The following is a 23,443-nucleotide window of genomic DNA, read 5'->3' as shown; positions in this document are numbered from 1 at the left end:
TGCACGTAAACACGCGACAAGACACGAGGCTGGTACGCGCGATATAATATTGACTCGAGAGCCGAGAGCCATCCTTCGGTCCACAAACGGCTTCGCACTCTCCTCGGAAGAAGCTTATCTCGCGTTAATATCGGAACCCAACTCCTTCGTCCAGCCAGAAGCTTTCTCGTTTTTCCGTAAACCCGTGGTAAGACTTAGACGTCGGAACAGTTACGGTCAACGTCGGGCTAGCGAGATCATCCTTCTGGTGAACAAGTCCGGGAAGTAGCGTCACAACATACAATCGGGTTAAGCGAAGCGGTATTATCCGTGTAAACGACACCAGCTCTGGTGCACGGCTTGCCACTTACGAAAGGAACTACTCGTTTCGGGATTTCGCGCTATTATCTGTCTTCTAGTAGCTCGCTTTGCATCGTCAGCGGATGAGAATGATAAAGCACGCGATAAAGAGAAACAGATGTTGCCACTTTTATGAAATGCGAAATATAAGTAACGAGGACGACAACTTGCCACTTATTGTTAGAGTGACAATACTTTCCAGCTGAAAATTCCACGTGGATGGAAGCTTAATTTGCTCGTGAAAGCGAGCGTGGTCGAAGCAAAGAGAGAGAGAGCGAGAGAGAGAGAGTTGAGAATGTTGAGAAACAGGAGGACGCGTTAATTCGCTTGGAATTGAAACTTGCCGGTAAAAGAAGCTCATACATAAATACATGACTCGACGCGACACGTGTCCGCCACGCGAGGAGTTAATCACTCGCGGCAGAACATCGCTTAATTTCGTCTCGTTACTCACCGCGAAGCTTTAATGAATTGTGTACCTGGCGGGAAGTTTCGCGAACCTCTACCACCTCCGACGAATTCTCTCGCCGAACGCGCAAAGTTTCGCTTTATTTCCAGCCGACGAGTGAACCGGCTAGGAAGCTTTTCGACGGAAAACCCGTTGGAAAGTTATTCTCGAAGAAGGAGTTGAAGGTGAAGGAGGTGGAGGAGGTAGAAAGAGGAAGAACGCGCAAAAAGACGCGAGTCAGTGACATCTGCCATGAGCACCCACGCGACCCATTTGTTTCCACGAGATTACCGAAATCTCGAATTCTCTTATCGCCCGGTGACCCGTGAACCCGTGAATTCGTGAATTCGTGAAGCAGTCTTGCAGAGGATCCGCTTGCACTTGCAACCCAGTCTGGCTAATTAACGCGTTCCATCGTTTCCACCGCTCTTCCCGTCCTTCTTTCTCGCCACTGTGGAACATTTAAATCCCTTACCTTGTAATTTCCTAGTTTCCGGATCGTGCACCGTAGGACGGCTTCCTTGCCGATCGCTGCGGTCACATTACCGATCGGCTCGGCGAAACTTGGCAAATCTGCAAAAAGAACAGGTGCGATTTTTGTGAATCGATTTTCCATTCCCGATTCCCGATTCTGTTACTAGAATCGCTCGACAACGATCGAGACGTGCTTAGCGTCGAAAATCTGGCGCATTATTCGCAGCCAGTGCCCGTCGAGATTTATGGCGCAAGTATATCATCTTGTTTGGCCGTTGAAAAATATCTCGCATCGTTTACAAAACGAACGAACCGGTGAACCAACCGAACGGGAGCGCAGATTCGATAGCCGTGATTCGTTGCTCTCGTTAAAGCGTACGTGACGGCGCAATGACAGCGATTAACAGCTCGTTGCCGCGTATAATATCGAACACGCTCGCGAATGAAGCATAGTTTCAATTTCCCGTCAACGGATGCACTGTCACTGGCTAATGGCCAAAGATGATACGCCGTGGCGAGCATTATGTTAAGCCACTGGATCGAGAACAATGAGGGAGAGAGAGGCTGAATCACCCCATTCCCCGGTAAATACCCTCTGAAAACGCAATTCATCAGCTACCAAGAAGAAACCGAGAATCGACCGATATACAATGAAACAGAATTTCTCTATATTCACCTTTGCTCGCGATTCGATACCCCCTGCTCGATTATCCTCTTGTTAATTATCCCGCCGGCAAAGGAATTCATATAACGTATGGAAATCTGCGATTAATAATCCTTGGATTCTTTCGATTATGCCATCGGAGAAACGCGTGGGCCGGCGCGGTGCGCGATACAGCCGCAAACGTAATAAAAGAAAACTCGTGTCGTACAAGTTGTACCTGCCCTTTCTCTTCACGACAAAGACAGCTACCGCGATAAAAATCTTTTTGCGTCTGCATAATATCATAATAACTATGTAAATCAGAGCAGCGTACCAGCCCACAAACACAATCGGGCATTCGTATGCTAACTCTCTGTCCCTCCCACAAGCCCTCCATTTCACTTTGCCCCCCACTATATATATATGTATACGTAACTGGTTACCTAACTCTGATAACGAGTTCAGTCCTCGCCAACGGAGAGATAGAGAGGGAGATGGAAGAAAAAAAAGATCATTCCACCACCTACTTTTCAAGCATTATCCATGCGAGCTACGCCGACGTCTAACAAATCTTCCGTTGCAAAAAGCATCCATACTCCCACCGAGTATGGAACTCGCGCGTGCTAGTCTCTATGTTCTGTGCTAGTATATTCGGATCGAGGGTGGGGTAAAAAGAAAAAAGAAAAAAAAAACAGAGAAAGAATTGTGAAAAAAAGACGAACGATTCTTGGACGAGACTTTGGTGGTTGTTATCAAAAATAGCCGGTTGCGAGTTACCCATGGCTCGGTTCGAGGGTGAAATGGGCGCTGCTAGGGTGTACCAAGCTCGAGTGCTTTCGTGTTTCAACGAAAGCGCCTTTAATGAATTTAATAAGTAGAACGAGCGACAACGAGACGTTACCTTCTCCGCCCCCGTTGGTTTTCGCGGAACCGATGCGATGCCGCGTTTATTAATCGGTAACAGTTATATAATTGCGCCTTCTGTGTCCATCGTGGCAGCAACGGGCTCTTATTATTCGTTGACCCATTTTACACGGTGATTCCTACTTTTCGCGAATATTAACGCGCATTCTGTATTATCTATCGCTCGGCACGTTGAATTTATATTGTACCACGGGGAATGTAATTAAATTGATCGAATTACGCAGACCGAATTGCGATAAAAGTCGTCGGTATTATGAACGCGACCGATATATACGGCTGATACGAGATTAATTAAAACGACAGTCGCGTGCACGAGGATTGCTTTTCTATGGATGTAACCTGGTAATCTTTTATTCGAGCGGAATACATTAGCGGTCCTCTCGTTTCGGTTTCACTCGAGTCGTTCCACTTGCTCCTCCGTAACTTTTGCAAACATTAATATCGTTTCTTCGATAAAAGAATGAAGCGCTCTCATCGCTAGGTATTCCGTTCTTGTCCTTTTTCTCTCTCTCTCTCCTCCTCCTCCCCCCCGCTTCTCGTACCACCCCTTTGCTTTTTCGTCGTTTTGGACTTTCGCAGAAGAGACGACACTGACAGGACAATTCTCGGATTTGCTCGTCAAACATGCCGGAGGATTTAATAAATGCAGCGTCTCGCTAAAGTTTCCCGATGAAACTTAAATATCCCTGAAACGCGAGCTATGGCTGAAGGAGGTCGCGAACGTGCCACGAAATCTCTATACTCTTCTCTCCCTCTCTTCTTCGTCTTCTTCTTCTCATTTCTTTCCTTTCCTTTTTTTTCTTTTTTTTTTCTTTTTCACAAATTAATGTTCATTCATAGGGATAAAAATTTGCCGAGATGTGCCCTGAGCAAAAAGAGGAGGGAAACGTTTGCTCTTTCGAAAGGCAAAGTTGCCTTCCCTTGAAAGTCAAGCTACCTTCTGTACTCTCTTTCTACCCCCCTTATCTTCAAAGTTCGCTATTCTATCGTAATAACATGGAACTTTGTTAAACTCTCGTTCGAGGAAAATCTCAGTTGCCGTGGCTCTTCAACATTAATGGCCGATTCAAGATACTCTTACTCAGTTAACGCGAAACACATTGACCCACAGTTTTCCATTATCCTTAGATATTCTCCTTTCTCTATTAAGCATTCTTCGTGATAACCAATAAGAAATTGATCGAATTCGAGGCGTCCTAAACTTTCTAATCCAGTGTTAAACAAACGATTCGCTGGTACGTGAATAAATTTACGAAAAAGTTCCTTATCGTTCCTAGAATGTTTACTTTGTAGGATCAGCTGTTTGCTCGGTCGCTCAAAATTTAAACGGGACACTGGAGAAGTAGGCAGCTTCCTTTATTAGGTTTATTGGAAACAACTATTTAACAAAGAATATTCGCAAGTCGTAGGTATTTCTTCTGGTACGGAAAGGAAAATGCGAATTCTTTTCTCCCTGAGGTACAGTTCCTCATATTTTTATTCCACCACTTCCGGCCGTTTCTCAAGCTGTCTTTCCACCGGAAAACGATTACGGTGTATCTTCCGGTGGAAATGGCGGCTTCGCCGCGAAATAAGAGAGTAATTTGTCGAAGGTATCTCAGCTGTAAGGTACCGTGCTACGCTGATATGTATTTCCAAGAAAGACGAGCGTCTTACGGAAAAAACAGCGTACCTATGGAAGGATTCTTTATCCGTGTTAAGCGACGAGACGCGAGGAGATGGCCGACAGGTAAAAACATTCTTCCTGTCGGCGGCGTCGATTCGTCGCGGCGCGACGTTGAGCGTCCCTACGAATCACCGTCCGACCTGCTGTCCATGAGATCACTGAAATACGCGAAACGATATTTTAACCTGTCGTCGACGACGCGCCTCGTCTTTTGCCGGATCGACGATCCGATTCGATCTTTACGTGCTCGATCCTGCTTTCCTCCCGAAATATTATGGAAAATTCCGTTTATGAATTCCGCTTCGTGGAATATACGCTGGACCAGCTCTGCTTTTCCTCTCTTGTCTCCTTTTGTTCGTTTCGTGCCATTCTTTTTTATCATACTTACGGATATTCGTGTATCGATCCTATCATGTTTGCTGGTGATATAAAAAAAGTAAAAATGTATGAAAATATACCGGTACGTTCGTATTAACGTTAAAATCGAGCCAAGTGCTTTGTCTCTTCGCATTCGTTTTATTCCGTTGCGTTCATCCGATTCCGCGATACACCGCGCCGCGCGCCGGATCGAAAGCGCTCCAACGTATTTCGTCGCGTCGAACAGCGTATTATTAAACGAGCGAAATGGAAAAACATTTTTGACGTTGAGATCGACGTTCTCGGTAACGGAAGAAACGGAAAATTCGCTGAATTTTGTGTTCTGTTGTACCTGACCAACCTAAACTGGCAATCACTTTCGTACATGGGTACAGCAAACCCTCCAGTTTATTGCTTACGGCGATTCTAGCGAGTGATAAACTTCGAGAACTTTATATACAATGGCAAGATTAACCGTGCTCCTAATTGTCGTCGTTCGAAGCATATCGCAGCTGGTGAAATTCGTCTCGCGGTCTCGAGTCGCTAAAAGTTCAGCGTAGAGATTGAATTATTTTTCCCTTGGTATAATTTTGCCATAAAATAAAAGCGGGGCCGGGGGAGGATGGAAGCGGCGCGGCCGCTGCAATAGGCGCACCCACGCCTCCGAAACGATTCACTGTTCGCCTCTACCACTTCTATTCCGCATCCTCTTTCCTTCCTTTTCCTTTCTCAGCTCTCGTTCGCTGTTCTTGCTTCACACGGGCATTCAAGCCCGCTGGTTCCGCTATTTTCCTCAGCGTTTCCTTATATTACATCCTAGATACGGCCGCGAGGACGATGCTACCAGCTGAAAATTCCTTCCTTCTCCTGTTTCTGTCAGTGAATATCTTATCATAATAGCTGCGATGCTGTTTTCTCGGGTCCGCCATGTCCAAAACTCTTGTTCCTTTTCTCTGTTCTTCTACTTCAACCCTTTCTCTTGGAATAGAAAAAAAACTGCCGAACCACCGTTCACTTTCGAGCTTCCATAAGCAGTTGCGACTCGATATCTTCGAGTATCGTCTCTCCTCGACGCAGCTGCAGTTGCGCGTTTTTCCATTCGATGCACAGGATGCACCGTTGCTTCGCTCGATGGAACGTCGAAGCGTCTTCCGGTCGCCTCGCAGCGTCCATCGCTACGCTTCACGCTCGCGCTATTTCCAAACTTTCGTCAGATATACGCGCCATCCTGCGATACCAGTACCGACTTCATTTTTCCCAAAATCGTTCGCTCCTATCTAACCTAGCTCGTTTTACCACCCTGAAATTCTATCGAACGATCCTCTCTTCGCTTGCCAATTTTGCCAAATTTTTTTTCCTTACCTACACAGCAATACACAATACTCGTTCCGTCTGTAGGTATTTGAAAACTACCGTGTAACGGTTCATTTTCCTTTCATTTTACCGCCGTTTTACTTGCGCGTTACTCTCACTAAATTAAGATTTTACCGCTGATAAACGTCGTAGGCCACCCAAGGGAGAGAAAAGGCGTTAAGGGAGTCGTTTCACTTTGAACGCGTCGACGGCACCTGAAACTCGACTGTTTCCAAAGAGAACGCATTGTTTTATCTTTTCCCGCGAGTAATAGGACATATTTTATCCACCGAGGACCGGGCTGAATAAAATTAGTTCCACTTGCAATATCGATGTTAATTTCAGATTTCAGGTATCCGTTGGCTTGCGGTTTTACTTTATCGCGTTGTAAATTTCTTTTTCGTATCTTTCTTAATCGTCGTAATTCCTCTCGTCCTTTGTAACCCCCCGTTGTAATTTTCTCAATTCAGCGTTTCGTTTAATCCCGCGCTGCTACTAACAGGAACGATAACAACTCCATTGTAGAATACGTGAACAGACCTAAGGTGGTGCCAGTATACTGCTAGGCGATTGGAATAGCTACTTGACAACATTTCGACTACTATACTCTACCGCTTACTCTGCCAAAGTAGACCTAAGAGTACCTACCTTCAGACGCGAGATAGTTTCGGTAACGTTAGTGGATATACATATATGTAGGAATAGATAATTGAGTGAGAACTTGCAAGAAAGTTGTTGCGGCTATCCTCTTGGTTACGAGTACGGAAACTACCGTCACGAACCAATAATCTTAGATACGTGCGAGCAAGAGTAGCGAACGCGTTAAAGACGCGTCGCGGGCAGGCAACTCTGACCGATCTGATAAATATTTTATTAATCCTGGTGGACCGGTGTTACGGCTCGGTAAACGTTCAGCACGACAGTTCCGCGTATTCCCCGTGGACTCGCCAGGAGGATACCAAAGCGGATTATCGAAACGTCGCTCGAAGTCGAAGGAAAAGTTGCTCGCTCTTATCCAGATTCGTGGGACTTTAAATTCTCACGGCTCGAATCCCTGCCGAAACTTTTCTCCACGACGGAGCACCGTAAATATATAACCCCCGTGCTGCTCTCCTCTCCGCTTCTCTCACCCTGACGCGTTCAAAGTCGCAAGCTGTTACACCGCGCGGCACCCAGCTGTCCCTTTCCCTCTCGGGGACTGCCACCCTCTTGGCAAGCATGCTCGACGGTCGATGAGAGAGAGAGGGAGAGAGAGAGACAGAGCCAGTCGGAAAGCTCTCATCCGCGTAGAAACGTCGATGGTGCGGACTACGCCGCGATAATTCCATTTCCACAAATTCGAACTTTAATTAATCGAATTCGCGCCCATGTCCCCGGGATCTGTCCGCCTCCCAATGCCTCGCCGTCGAGCCGTATACCTCCACCTTTTCCTCTCCCTCACCACGCCACGTTGCGCCGCGTCGCGTCGCCTCGCGTCGCGTCGTTGCGTCGAGACCAAGAGAGCTCTCGATTCCGGAAATTAGTAAGATCGCACATGCGGAACACGGAGGTTTCCTAACTGCACGATCACCCATTTAGCTAAGCGTATACGTACGGCTATTTGAACGCCCGCACCGTGTGTACTCTCAATTCGCGTCACGCTTCCTCGTCCCTTTAATACGTCGCAGCTAGCTGAGCACTCCTTGCACGAGACCTTGCACGAGAGGAACGGAAGGAAAAAAAGGTTTATGTATTAAAGTCGAGCTGGTGAATTTGCAACTAAATGCTTCTCGTTGGAAGCGCCGCGCCGCTACTCGACGCGTTGCTTCGAGTTGAACAGATTGAAATCGAAATTAGTTTGCGAAGGCACGAAAATATTAGCGCGTTCCGAGCCGTTGAATCATTTCGAATCGAACGAAAATAGAAAGGACCGAGAATGGAAGGTGAAAGAAGTCGGAGATCGATTTCATCCGGAAATCTAATTTCTCTGTACTTTTGTCTCTGCTATGAGTTGTTTGCTCGTAAACAATTTTTCGATGTTTCCTTCTGTTTTTAAGTGGACGAGAATTTTTGAAATCGAGACTAATTTGTAAAAGTATCGTGTTCGACGAAAAGGATAGGGGAAGAAGGGATGACGGCAAATTGCCTGCGGCTTCGTGGATAAGGTGGCCGTGGCTAGAAAGGCGAAGATCTCAGCTTCGTTTTTCACGAATTTCTACATTGGAAGAGTTGCGAGGAAAAGATCTTGTTCGAAGACAAAAGAAATCGAGAGGATAAGCGCGGGTACATAGGTGGGGATCCGTTAAAGGAACTTTTGAAACTATTTGATAAAGGCGCAGCTCGGTACACCGAGCTGGAGCGAGATCGGCTGCAACGCGTGAGCGGGAACACGAAATTGCGTTTAAAACTTTGCCCGGAGCGATGTGTAAGGGTGGCCAGTATCGCTGAAAGCTCGGCCGGATGTTCGTAGGTGTTGGAGAGCTCGCGTCACACGCATCCCGCGATTCCACTCACGCCGCCTTTCCTACCTTCGACCTCTAATAACGTCCCTGTACACTGCACACGTATGACCGCAGTGGCGCGTGTCCTTAACATATAAGTAGATTACAACTGGTACGCGAACACGACCTTCTAATTGCCTTCCAAACTATCCTTTCCACGGGCCGAGTACACGCATACCACCTATCTGTGCGTTGCTCCCTGCTAATTAACGTCAATCTTGTCGTCTTGTAACCTCCCCCTCCTCGTCCTCCTCCTACTGCCACGCGGATGTTTGCGATATTAGTGTCGCCAGGTATGCGGGTTCGAGCCTGATTCTGATACTTTGACGGTTTAATTGTGAGTTCCATGCGAGGTAAAGCGAGCCAGCTTGAAACGATGTATCGAAGAACGGATATCCGTTCGACAAACTATTCGTTTAATTCGAACGCGCTCTATCCGGATATTTTTAATAACGAACGTTCCATGTTTGTTACTAGCGATATTCGAAAATACCGTCTGTTGACTGTGTGAACCATAGACGTTTAAAATCGATCGCGCGAGGATGAGTGGTGCGAAGTGACCGGCTAGTTCGACTATCAACTCGCGACCATTACATAACCAAATGGCCCATCCGTTGTAAACGTTTAACGGCCCTGCTGAATTTTTTCATCGCCTGAATCGTTTCGAAAATAGCAAAGCCATATTCACATTTAACACCGGCTTGTATAAACGGTAACCTGGCGGGCCACAGAGTTCGAGCTGTTGTTCGATAAAGCTCAATAAGACGATAATTGTTGGTCTGAAACTGTTGGAAACTCTAACATTCCGATAAGACTAACCGAGTTACTTTACGGAACTACATCATCCCTTGAATGATTTCGTAATGGATTGTCCAAAGATTGAAAGTTTCGTCACACTCTGTCGCCAAATAGGGTCGTCCTTTTCGAGAAACACAATTTATTTATTTATCGGTAAACGATTCAAGCGTCCAAGATCAAGGCGTTAGAGTTACTTCTCGTGATCGATATACTAATGAAGATGGACGCTTTCCCGGTAGTTTCTGTCCGACCAGAACGGCAACTCAAACGCGCCCAAGGCAGAAGGTAAATTAATAAAACTTTTCGCTAATCAAACGAATCGCGGTTCTCCCGAAAGTCATAACGATCTTCCCTCGGGCGACGGTAGCTTTCCGAATTTGTTTGGTCTAAAATATAAAAATTGAAAAGCGATGAAATTTTTAACGGAAAGGTAGGGCAATCGATTACGAGAGTTAGAACGTCGACTAACGCGTCGGAGCCGTTCGATCTCGGGCTGAAGGCAGTTTGACAAAACGCTGCGGCGCGGCGGCGATCCGTTCGGTTGATATCCGATTTTCTTTCATTCGACGTCAGAGAATCGAGCAAAAGGTCAGAGGTGGTTGGCGTTAGTCGCGCGTTTCACGCTGCTCTCCTGGGGTCAGTTCGCATTCATAACCAGCTCCGAACTGGTATGCTTACGGGATAAGATCGGCGACGAGCTGGCGTCGACGCGAGTAAGCGAGCAAACCGCTTAAGCGGTAAACTTGTAAGTGGCGAAATAAAGTTAGAGGCTCCCTGCTACCGTGTCTGTGACAGTTTAATTAATATCTTTCATCCTCAAAGGAAAAACTTGCTGAAGTAACCGGCACGGGCCCAACCGAGTGCCCGGGGAGAGTTGAGCAAACGGGGGTGAGAGTCGAGGGTAGAGAAGCAAGTGGAACTACTTCAACTTCAGGGACATTCACCGTTCGTCGTCGTCGTAGTAGTCGTAGTAGTCGTAGTCGTTCAGTGGTCCCTCTCCTTTCTTCTGCCTCTTTCTTCCATCGTTTGGTCGCGCTTTACGCGAAACTTCTCCGCTTTCCGTTTATTTTCAATGGTTTCCCGCGTCAACGAGTACGACGCGAAACGCCTCGCGATACCAGACTCGAATAATTTCGCTCGAACGAAAGGGAACTCGTCGACTAATCTTGGACCAGTCTCCTCTAGCAAATTGTCCCGCCCTTCTGCCAACTTTCTTCAGCTTCTTTCTACTTGTTGGCTGATTTACTTTCCCGTCCGGGCTATTCTTTCAAAGCCGTGGCTCGTTCGCGTTATCAATTTCAATTACCCGGTCTTCGCGGTTAATTGCCGATCCGTGACACCGATTACCATCCCGACGTTTTATTAACCCTTTGGGATTGTACGTTCGTTGTAAGCCGCTATTGTACGCTGCCATTTTAATTATACTATGGACTGAGTCATCGTTTTTTTTCCATTCGATTGTTCGGTTTTCTTTAATTCTTCGAATGCAAATTCATAAGACTCGTTGCAAACGAGCAAAAAGATAATGATTTGTAAAGAAAATTGACTTAGCCATTTGAATGTTGCCACCATAATCAGCATTCGTAGCAAAAGGGCTGAACGTTCTTCATTCGTCTCTTGTTCTACCGCTCCACCCTATTCATTTCTTATGCCCGTGTTTCTGACCCGCGTTATCAGTCGTGTCTCACCCTTCCTTTATCCAGCAACCGACTCGACATACCATCGCCAACTTAGCGCCTCTCGGAGGACATTATGTTCCCGTTACACTGCACCATCTCCTACTCTGTTAAGATGCTAGCTAGTTCCATTATGGCTGTATACAATCGCTAACCGCTGCGGTAACCCCTTATCTGATCTTCTATCGTTACCCTCTCTACTTTCTCTCTAACGAGTAATCAACGAAACATCCCATTACGCTCGTAAACAGACCAGCGGCGCTCTCGGAAACGCGATCGATCCATTTTTTGGAAAGAAAAGAAATGGTAATGGAAAATTGGCAAGTTTCTGAACGCGCGCGAAAAACTGGGAAATTCTTGTTGCTGAAACTTCGCTTAAAACGTAACATTCTAGCTCGCGAAACTTTAAATTAAACTTAAGGTGTTCGTTGCGTTGCGGGATATCGCAAGTTGTCGAAGAGGCGAATCGATTGTTGCAGGTAATTAGAAGTCATTGAACCGTGCAGGGAAAAGTGTCGTGGCAACGATCGAACCCATCGTGTTTTCTTAATTGATTAAAAGCGGCTCTCGCGAAGCGTCCTATAAACGGTCCAAGAGTCGACAATAAACTCTTTGAACCGACAACGCGAGAAATCTGTAAAGCAACCGGCAATTTTCTCTAGAACTTGCAAACGAACCATTTCCCACGAAACGACGCGGTTCGATTTCTCTGCTGTAAAACGCCAGCATACATGATATTATCGCTGGAGAACGTAGGAACGCTTGTTAAATTGCACGTAAATCAGAGAGAAATGGTAAAATTTTTAAGAGACGCAAAACAAACATGCATACCGTATGAAATAAAAGACAAAGAGAAACGGGAGGAAAATCGTTTCGACAAAAAGCATTCGTTGCGCGAAATGAAAGAAACACGAATCACGACACGGATCGAAGCTGAAGCTATCGATGAAAACCACGATTAGGTAATTCGACCGGTGCACCACGTCCACGCGAAATCGTCGTGGTAATTAAACTCTTTGACGTGTGTACTTCGACGAGTTCGAACGGCTCTGTGTCACCGTCCTCTCTCCGATGCGATGGGGAAAAAAAAGAGAAAACAAAAAATGAAGGGGAAAAAAGGAAAAACAGGACAAAGAGAAGAAAGGGGACAGAAAATGAGCGGAAAGGAAAAGGAGAGGAGAGGGGAAAAAAAACATAAAAATCGAACGAACGAGAGAGGCGTCGTCGAAACGAAAAGTCCCTCGGGAATAATACGCGACCGGGCAACAGAGTCATCGGCTTTCGGAGTTTGGTCAAAGTTAGTTATCGGCAACGCACACGCGAACCGCAGCCACGAAATTGTTTGCACCGTTGTGTGTATTGTTTCTTACCGGGAAAATTCTAATTCGCTTTGATCCGCTGCGCTGGTTACCGAGGGGGATTTACGAACGCCTGATCGAGAAACGCAGGTAAAGAAATAGGCGTATATGTAGTGGAAGGTGTGTACCTGGTAGCGTGGGATTCGTCGCAGAAGCGTCCTGGCGCACGGCGTCGCTGGTAATTGCAGCCCCGCCGAGATTGGTACTGTAGTCTTCGAGAAGTACGTAGCACAGTAATAGCCGTGCCACCCTCATTCTGCAAGTGGAAGAAAAAGAAACCTGAACAATAATAATGACTCTCTCCTTCTTTCTCTATCTATTTCACCCCTTCTATATTTTCCCTCCCCTTTAACCACTACTCACACCTCCTCCTCCCTGTTCGAAACTCCTTTTGCTATTTGTTTCTTTCTCTCTGTGTACCGTTTCTTTTTTCTTCTTTCATTTTTCTTATTATTTCTTTCGATACTCTTCGTTTCTCAATCGATACATTTGTCAAGCGATACGTACAAGCGGCTCCAAGTTGGCGCAATTTCACGTAATGTACGTGGCTGGAAGAGAGGAGAGATCGAAACTTGTGGCTATCTGTACTTTGCTCGTACGTTTCTCAACTGTACTTCCGGCCAAGGAAACGCGCAACAATGATCCTTTACGCCATTCTCGTAAATAACTATGTCGGCCATTTAGAGGCGCACACTTCAATCGCTCTGCGAGTAGACTTTAATGCACACCCTATTCGTAAAACGTATAACTACAATCGCTTACGCTTGTATCTTATAAACGAAACCTCGGGCTGTGAAATTCTAAAGGACAATTTGATTTCACGGTGTGCATCTGCTTTCAAACATTCTATGCATGTATGTAGAGGTATACAGGAATATACGCGAAGGAGCAACTGTTCCCTCTTATTTACGACAGGACTAAATGAAAAGTCTCTCCTTCTTTGGCCCGTCTGCTCCAGCTTCTACCTACTCCCCTGTTAAACGCGCCTTGTTTCTTTCCACGATAAGCACCGTCTTTCGCATGCTCGCACACCCTCCCATACACCTCGACAGTTTTTTCCTTCCAGCCAATGTCAGATTATAAGCTCTTTGTCTTATCTCGGTGACGACAAACGTGATCGATGGTTTCACCGAGCGAGGACCAAATCAACTATCCTTCGGTGGAACCTTGCCGATCTTGAAAGACAGCTGCTGCTTGAAAAACAATTCGGATCAACGATATCTATTACATTAGTAAAATATATTATATGACATTGAACTCGGGAACTTTTAATTCCTAGATTCACGCTTTATTTAGACATCTCGTTCCAAGTTTATGGAATCCAATTTTCTCCGAATGATATAAGGATCGAACCGATCGAGATTTCACTTTTCCAGACGAAATTCCATTTCCTTGCCTCTTCCGTGTGTTTACCGCGATCAACTGTTTGCTCGCAAACATTGTCTGTTCCGAAAAGAATAGCGCAAACGTTATGACCGATTGAAAAGCCTCGGCGGCGAAAAGGTGGGAAATGCCTTAGCGAGCGCTTGTTTCCGCGTCAAATGCGAGAAATAATGGACGTAATGACTCGGCCGTCGGCATTGTAGTGGAAATAAGTTGATTCGCGGGTAGATTCTCTCGATTTCTTCCTTTGGAAATTGTCCTTCTTTAATAATTCAGTAATCCTGATAAAAAAAAAAAGAGAGAAAGAAAAATTAAAGTTCCTCGTTAGGCTGACACTGCTTAAATTCGTTGTAGAACCAAGGAATTCGAACGGTTAGCTGATACGTTCGCCGACCGACAGAGAAAGGATAATCAGAGTGAAAATGCAAACTCGTAATTTTTCCAAGCATTTTCCGGGAAGAAGAATCGTGGCGAGCATTAATTACGAGAGCGTATTAGCGGGAGCAAACGGTTCCAGCTTGATCGACGATTGATCGATCGTTTCTTAATCAGGATGAATCCTTTCGATCACGTTCGATCGATCGATTTTCCTTGCAATATTCTGCGCGAAATTTCTCGGTTGGACAACAGTTTTATTCCTCGACGACAGGTTCTTCGCACTTTTTTCCTTCTTTTTTTTTTAACGAGAGACGTATTTCGTCGAATGTCACGAAGATTTAATTTCTTTCTCCGCTTGAACCAATGGAAGAAGCTGGTGCAGCCTTCTCCAGACGTGTACGCGATTATACGCTTTCGGAAAGATTTATTCGAACGATCGTTCCCCGTTCGCTGAATCGTTTAGTTCTCTTCATCTCTCCTTCTCGCCCGCTCTGTTTCATAATCCGAAGAATAATTTTGGAACGCCGCAGTACGAAGGAGGCATGTATCATTTGCATACGTGTAGCTATGCAAATAGGTGGCTATTCTCCGGAGAAACAGATTAATTATCTAGGATGTTCTTGAAAGGCGGTATCCGTTCTCGCGAAACAACTGCATCCTGACTTTCTTCGTTGCGAGTACAATTATTAAATTGTTGCGTACGAGATAACCGAGTCCGAAGCACGGAGGTACCGCAAAATAATTATTTTCTTCGAATTAACGGTTCACGAAAGACAAATAATCTCCGACGATAGGGTGGTATGCCGGCCGAATCGATTAATTTTCCTTCGCGAAGTAACTCAAAATTTAAGATAAATATTGAAATGAGATTCCTGTATAAATTTTCCAGATACTTCGAATAAATAGGGAACCGTGGCGCGACGTCCCAAGCAATATTAAAATTCATCCGCGTTCGGTATTGCCGGATAACGAATCTCTTTTGAAAGACGGATCTATCAAAGACGACGGCAAAGTCATTAGGTAGGTACCAGCGTCTACGATGATCGCAGTTCCGTAAAAATTATCTATCCGTTCTTCTTGGCGATCCGGCTTTTCCTTGAAAGTCGAAAGATGCTCGAAAAATCAACGAAAACGCGACTTCCTTGAATCCGGGATTTCGCTTTTTGAACGAAAGGAATCGAGGGCGACCAATATTTTCGCGATATCGAAAATTGAATTGACCGACGCGGATTATCGTCTATTCAATTTTCGAATTGTTATCGCAGAATCAATCGACGTCCGCTCGACACTGGCCGGATGCGAAGCCCATTCGCGCGTACCTACAATCTTTATAATTCACTTTGGTCCCCTCTGGGGACCCTTTCCCTTCGAAAACATAGCTATGATATATGTATAGGAGGTGTTAAAAAAAAGGTGTCCCAGACTTTAGAGGATTACGGCGTTAACCGAGGGGAGTAAAAAGTCGACAAAAGTCTTAAAATTAATGTTTCCGGTGTAAAATCTAGTATTTTATTCCAGTAACGGCTGCGACCCTGTTTGTAATATCTTTGTTTTCAAAGCGAAACTTGCTAGCAATAGATTTGTTGTACTATTTGTCCTGGAACAGCTCACACAAATTTGTCGATTAATAAAAGAAAAAGGTAGAAAAGTTTGAAATGGAAAAAAATCTTATGGTAAAGTTTTTACGGATGCCATAGTGTTTTACGATAGTTTCCTTAAAAACTTGGGAAAGAACCTCCATGCAACTACAGTCTTACTTGGATATTGCTGAGGGTACGACTGATCCTAAGATTTTTCTAATTCGACAAATTTCACGGCTCTGATTGTAAAAGAGTTATATATATGAAACTAGTAAGTATATCGAAGCGATAAAACTTAGTTAAAAAAAAACTCTATCTAAATCGATCAATCCCCACTCGCGATACGTCCTTGTTCGTATTTCGTATCGATCACTGAAAGAGAAAGATCGTTTATCTCGCGGTTCTGTTCAAACGAAACTTTCTCCAAAGTTCTCGTGGTGGGACATTACCTCGTGGAAAAGGTGTAGCATTATATTCGCGAACGAGCACGCCGCGTCATACGTGTATACTTTGTGTTTTCTGTTGCTTTCAAAACGGCACTCTTCGTCGAGAAAAAAAAGAAACAACGTGAAAACGGATCCCGTTACGATCGGGTCCAATGACTGAAACAAGCGTCGCGTTATGCTTCCGGTAACGGACGCATCCCCGGGCGTCGAGACGCGTGTACTGACGGCGTCGAGCTAGACGTCGAGCGTTGGACGCTTCGTGACGGGACGCTCGCTTCGCATGGCGCAGGTCCAGGACCTCCTGTCCCTTCTTCTTTCCTCTTTCCACCTTCTCTTCTTCTTCTCTTGTTCCTTCTTTTATCCTTTTCCCTGCTCCTTCTCCCGCCACTCCCTTCCTCCTGTTCGCGGATATAATATTCAATTTATTATGTAGCTTTGATGCACGCGGATCGTCGTCGACACGAAAAAAGTAGAAGACGAAGCGCGAATGTATGAGAAGCTCGGTTCGTGGGAAAATGCTGGGAAAGAAAAGCGACGCGTCGCGACGCGGCGAATTTTTCTTGGAAAAATCGTTTCATCTGAAACGATACCGTTGATCGAGGCCACGTTTGACCGTTCGATGAAAAGCGTTTCCATCGAAATGCTCCAGTTTTTCGGTGAGCGACAGCTTGAAAGCTGAAAACACGGAGAAGCGAGAGGAAGATGTGCCTATCGGACATGGCTTGACTGCAACCGATCGGCCTAAAAGTTGGTTCAGATCTCAGATAAGTTTATAAGATAATCTCTATGATCGCCACCAGAGGGATCATCCGCGATATTTACTTTCTCGCTAGTTCTCGTACAGCTATCCGGCCAAAAACACATACATAGACGCCGCGTCTGAGACACGGATCTGCTAGCTACCTTTACCGACGAGCCTATTAGCGGACCCTGGACGAAATGTGCGCTCCATCCATTCTCCTCTTCTATCAATTTACGAGTGGGTTCAGATCTATCGAGATATACGTATCGGTATTGTTACAAGGACGGTGTGTCGTAAAGCCCTTTAGGCAGCGAATATTGATTACACAAGAGGAAAATTGAATTTCCCCTTGATAATTGTCAAGGACGAACTCGATAGTATAACAAAATTAGTCTGCTCGCGTTTAAGGGATCGCCTACTACTACATATTGCCAGTTTACCGATGCAGTCCACTAGAGAAGATTCCGGACAAAACATGCGCTTCATCCTTCTGCCTGTTCTTTTCGCTGGTGCTTTCATGCAGCACAATGACCAATAGAAAGAATAGACGTCCAAACGTGCATATACTTGCGAGGCAACGGGGCAAGTACCTTTGTGTTCGTGAATAAAACTGACCAGTGAACGGATCAACTGTTGCCCATTTAGTCGAAAGAAAAGATCGCTACTTCCGTTACGTGGCCACAACAGGAAACCAGAGATGGTATTTTTCAAGAAGAATTTGACCAATCGAAAACGACTATACAGTTGATTTTTCGTGGTCGAGATGTCAGAGGAGAATGTTTGTTTTCTATATATGGAACTAATGGCGAGCAAACATTGACGGAAAGGATAACCGTTTTCGGCCGGTCTGATCGTTTCGTTTGAAACGCGCGTTCACCTTGCACGCTCCAACATTTTCGGCGCATGGCACGGGAAAGCGTTAACGTCGTATTTGCCAATCATCGAATGTTTTACACAAAGGTAAACACTCGAGCGTTTCACTTGAATTGGACGCAAATTTTCCCTTTCGAAGACTAAACAACCAGACGGCCGTGCACTCTGCGTTCTGCACTATTCTAGAGCGGTTCGCAACTTTGACAGCAACTCGAAACGCTGTTGGAGCTGTTGCGTTAAAACGGCTCTTTGATCGAGTAGTAATCGTGTCGGAAGCTATCGTTCGTCACTGCTCCTGTTTCGCCACTTTTCAAACGAAAAATAAGTCGAAAATTTCCAAGGAAAAAGAACAGTCGTGAAGAGTGCTGTGCTGCTGCACCTTCGGGCGGCTCTTCAATTATGACAGTGAGAAAAAGTATACATTAAGGGGATTGCTCGGAGCTGCTGGAACAAGCGGATGCAGAACGCGCTGTAAAATTGCTGCTTAAGCTGCAGTAGGCGAAGATAAATGAAAAAGGTTTAGAAGCCGTGGCGAGAACGAAAAAAATCGCCGCCTCGACGCTGGCATATCCGTGAAAAATTCCTCGCCGTGTCAAGGCTGCGTTCGTTTCTCTTTGCTTTTACGCGAACAAGAAAACCAAGTCGTTGGAAATTTCAAAATTAACCGTGTATAAGCAGAACAATCGCGCTTCTTCTGTTTTGTGTCGGAAAACTCCAAGCGGGGCGCGATCTTCTACTTCTCTTACGCTTTATGATCCGAGAAATGATCTCCGACTGCTAGCATCAACTATAGTCGTTACTCCTGAAACACCCTGCGGATGCACACCACCATCCTACCAACTATGGTCGCTCAAAGAATAGTAATCGTCTCTTTTTTTTTTTCCCCCGATTGTAACGACCAACGTTGCCATCGTAAAAAAAAATGCACGCATAACCGATACGAAGAGTTACGATAAACTTTTACACCGATGTTCGGGAGAACGAATCGTGTTTTGAGCCACTAGTTACCGGCTATGAAATTTGATTAACGCTACTTCGGACGAATAAATCAATTTATAGAAACGAAAGAAGAAAAAAATGTTATAAATTCGTTGTTTGGACAGTTTATAAAAATAGTAAATTATATACTTGTATATAGGATGGAAGAGAGTAAACGAGACGAGGGATATGCGATGGAAATCGGGCAAAGTTTGTGCACAGGGGTGGTGCACGCGATATCGCTAAAAAATTAAATATTGCATCCCTTTTTTGTTCATCAGGAAAAAAATGCGTTATTAGATGCATAGCTTGTTCACGGTATCTCGTGTGTTCGATTGTTATCCGGGGAGAGAAAAATGGGACAGGAATCAAGGGGATTCGAGCTGCCGTGGGACGGAATGTGTAAAATAGGATTTAACCGATTAAATAATTTATCGTAGCCACTATGTACAATTAGCAAAATGACACGCGTTCCATTGGTGATTCGCTCGACTACACGGATTTCAGAAATGCAACAGCCATTTTGGATTTCGGCTAAATCGAATTATGCCTTGGCGCAATGCATCAGGGAGAATTTACATCCCGATGTCATTCGTTTTAGGCAGCGAGAGCCACGTTTACGATTTGTCCCCTGAGTTATGTTTTCCGAAAAGATTACCTTATGTTTCGCTCGTTGCAGGCAATATTTTCGGCCACCCGTATAAACAAACCGTGCATGGAACCAAAAGTTTTGACAATTCATCGATTCGCGCTGTAGCTTTTTAGAATGACCCACTTGTGCCATTCAGTACGACACTCTTTCCTTTTAATCTCGTTATCAGCGTTGGGCAAATGATTCGGAAAATCGGTCGAATCCAAAAGATTCGAGCTTTAATAGCGTAATCGTCGATAATATATTGGAGGCTGCATTATATCCGAGCTCGAATTATATCGGAGAAGCACCGCTGCTCGGCCGCACCGCCACACCGGCAGAACTTGGGAAATAATGGTCGATAGAAATGTTCGAACAGTGGTAAAGTAATAGTATATATTGCAAAGTATAGAGCTAGTTAAAACTTAGTCGCAGAAACTGTTTGTGGTGTAATAGATATCGTTTCACGTTATGCCAGCTATCCGAGAACTTTGCACCGCTTCATTGATACGTTTCACCATCTCGGCTGGCCAAGAATCTTCGTCCAATAATATGGATTTTCTTTTATTTCTTTCTCTCTCTTTCTCTTTGTTTTCCGCGCGGAACGTTCTTCGTATCGAGGCTGGGAATATAGAGCCGCGTTCGATTCGTCACCGCGTAAGCGTGTAAACGTTGAACGGTTAATGCGATTAGCGTCCAAAAAGCGTCCCGTCATAATCCGCTGCGGCATTTAACTCGCACACTGGCACACGGTACAAACGCGTGCGGAAAACAAAACCGTTTAAGCGTTTGTACGCCGTGGATTCTAGCGTCGCGTCGGTTTGCATCGCGAGCTGCATCGACCAGTTAGTGCCGAAAAGACAATGCCACTTTTTTCTAAAGAAAAAGAACCGAAAAGCTTCTCTCGAAACTCTTTCATACATATTTTATGCATATTATAGAAAATATTTTAGAAAAAGTCTCTGAAATGAATCGAAACGTGAGATTACCCTTTCAAGCGGTTATCGCGTAAATTGCAGGTGACTCGAGGCCTTCCCAGGCCTCCCTTTCACCAAACGATCGTCCCTCCGTTTCTTCGGTGTATTTCTCTGGAAAATTCGTTTTATCATACGCGGGACGCACTAATGCCGTTGAAACTCGAAGCAAGCAGTCTGTCGAGCGCGGGTGTACCGGCATCCATGCATACGTATACACGGTACAGAGGAGGCAAACGTTTACGTATATTTCATAAAATACGTGACTCCGCGTATTTTCGCCGGCTTATCTTTGCCACCACACGTGTTACTCTGTCCACTACGGCAACGAGCATTCGTACGTGCGGCTACGCTTAAACGCGGCTGTGTGCTTGCCCACGCATACACCTATACAGAGGGTGGCTTGTTAAATGACGCGTTTCATCCCTCGCGTGCTGGCTTTCTGAATCGTTGCATTTCGCCGTTTTCGAAAAGAGATCGCGAACGCAAACTGTCTAGTAAATAACGAGACGACTAGGTATGTGGGGTAACGTCGTCGTTAGACAAACGGATCCAACCCCTGCGAATTTCAAAGACACGGTATTATTATTTCGCTGTTGCTGAAGCTTGAACCGTATTTCTCTAACGTGCGAAGAAACATCTCCTCCTTTTCGTTGGTAGCACGGTTTCTCCTATTCATCTTGTGCCTAAGTACATAGGCGCGGCTCGTACTCGCTCCATCGCATCGGCTTTCGTCGATCTCGATACACATCATATGTACCTACACGTATCCAGTCGCGTACGAGATTAAACGCGAGGCTAAAAGCCGATAGAAAGACGATTCGATGTGTTTACGAGCATCGCCGAACGAATCCTCGCCAAGCATAAAACCTACGAACGTTCTCCTCTTTCCCAGCAGCACATTTTACGAGTAATTTCCCGCGAGTCTCGAGTTTCCTCAGACACGTCAGACACGAGACTTGCCCCCTTGTCCCGTTTTAAAAGACCGACACTCGGGGAAACTCGACGCCGCTCAGCCCCGCTCGCCGGCACCGGAATCCACCTTCCTCCACTGAATACTAATTAGTATTTCAATTTCGTCTGCATTAATATTAAATCGAACCACTGAAGGCGTATCTCTCCGGTTAAAGGAGCATTAAAAAACCGGTCGAACGACAAATAAACCACTTCCATTATTTTTTAATGAGCGCTCGCGATTCAAAGCGTACAGCCACGTCACTTTATTCCCGCTGTTTCTTACGAGTGAATCGGTCGATTCACGAGCAATTAAACCCTTTTGCCGCGGGTCCGGCGATATAATCCCGCGTTAATCTCGTCACTGTTTTTTATTCATTATCGCCCTCGGATGAATCCGCTTCCCTTTGAAACAGAAAACGCGTTCAATGATATAAAATATAAAGTATAAAGCTGCGAATATGAGTATCACGATCCCAACTTTCACCGAGTAAAACAATCCGTTCTTTCCCGTGAAAAAACAAATTTGTTACGTGCGATCAAAACTGTTATTCGACGTAACAGTTTCGGTCGTTTTTCAATTAGTTTCGAGCGCGCTAATTAACGTTCGAGCGTGTCAATTAGAATCAATTAGATTACAGGAAAAAAATAGACGTTGATCGTGTGTGTATGTGTGTCGAATAGAATAGGCTAATTAATGTAAATACGCGTGACGAGACGCGTTTGAACACGCGTGCAAGCAAACCGACAGGTCCGTGGCTACACGAGCGTTCATTTCCGGAAGTACTACATACGTGCTGCTGGTAATCCCGGGGCGAGATCGATGGTTTTAATCAAGAAAATGTCTCTCCGCATCATAGCTGGTGAGCAAATCTCTGGCGGTCATGTTTATTACAAATAAAAATAAAACACGCACAACGTGGGATCCACGGCAAAAAGGGAATAATACGTTCCAACGGTACTGGATTAATATTCGAAGGCCCCGTTAGCCTGGTCTTCTCGTTTCGAGCCGCTGCGCTGTTAGTACCATTCGACCCGACCCGATCCGATCCTACCCTACCACCAAGTCACAGAATGATTCTGCCGTATTTTTTCCCGATAGCTATCAAGGTTATTGGTACACGAAAATTTCTTTCGATACCGATACACCAGATCATTTCAAGCCGTTCCAGCAGGGATTCGCCGCGTTGTCCCAATGTCGCGCGAGACATTCTCCCATATTCGCCAAGTGAAATCCTCGAGTCGCGCGTTTCACCGCTGCACAATCCTCGGCCTTGTTAATTAAAAATTTCAATCACACATATTAACAGAGTTCTCAGCTTTCTCGCTTTCCTCGGTTACGTTTCCATCGAGTAATAACGAAATTATCGTTAATTGCTCTTCATAAAAATAAATGTAAAAATTGAAGCGACGCGTTGTAAAAAGAACTGGCGTGGCAGTCGTCTTTGGCTACGATCTATGAAATTCACTTGCTCAAAGCTTCGTAGATTAACGTTGCCTACAGTCGAGAGGCGGTGCAAACGACTACGTTGACACCGACGCCGACGCCGACGCCGACGTCGACGAGCACGACGACGCCCCGTGCAATGACTTTGCAAGTATAACTTCGAAACGTCACGGCTGCAGAGAGAATACAAGAGGATATTTCGAGGTAGCATCCAAGAATGGTCGTGTCACCGTGGAAAATGGAAAATCGGACCTTTCAGACCACCTAATGGAATGTCTTGGCTTTTTACGCGAATCCTCGACACGATTCAATGTTTAATTTTCATTAATCTCTCTCCTTTCGAGCAAAGTATCATCGGTATTTTTGTAAGCATCGTCTTTTGAAAGTGTGCATATCGAAAGAGATATACGCAACGTTTAAGCTGGCACTTAATGATATTTGCGCCTGTGTTACAGTTTATTACCGACTATTGTTGCCGGTCCGCTTTAAATGGCATTGAATGTTCGTCGCAAGAAAGCATCAGCTCGTACGAACGCGCCAT

The 23,443-nt window shown here is 45.3% G+C and overlaps 2 protein-coding genes across 7 annotated transcripts in view; one reads left to right on the top strand and one right to left on the bottom strand.

The window, feature by feature from the left end:
• Nucleotides 1-16,508, bottom strand: part of LOC114871864 (lachesin-like) — a 28,748-nt gene extending 12,240 nt beyond the window's left edge. The window contains exons 1-3 of the mRNA XM_029178396.2: nt 16,307-16,508; nt 12,645-12,772; nt 1,263-1,360 (exon numbers count right to left, since the gene is read on the bottom strand). Coding sequence (XP_029034229.1) covers nt 1,263-1,360; nt 12,645-12,771 — 225 coding nt within the window. The 5' untranslated portion in view covers nt 12,772; nt 16,307-16,508. The remainder of the gene's footprint in view (nt 1-1,262; nt 1,361-12,644; nt 12,773-16,306) is intronic.
• LOC114871862 (protein pygopus) overlaps nt 1-23,443 on the top strand; it is a 60,727-nt gene that overhangs the window by 13,144 nt on the left and 24,140 nt on the right. The gene's annotated exons all lie outside the window — the stretch shown is intronic.

The sequence above is a fragment of the Osmia bicornis genome, chromosome 1 (assembly GCF_907164935.1).
Source record: "Osmia bicornis bicornis chromosome 1, iOsmBic2.1, whole genome shotgun sequence".
Lineage (NCBI taxonomy): Eukaryota > Metazoa > Arthropoda > Insecta > Hymenoptera > Megachilidae > Osmia > Osmia bicornis.
The sequence above is the reverse complement of the archived record's forward strand: the minus strand, read 5'-3'. Positions and strand labels throughout refer to the sequence as shown.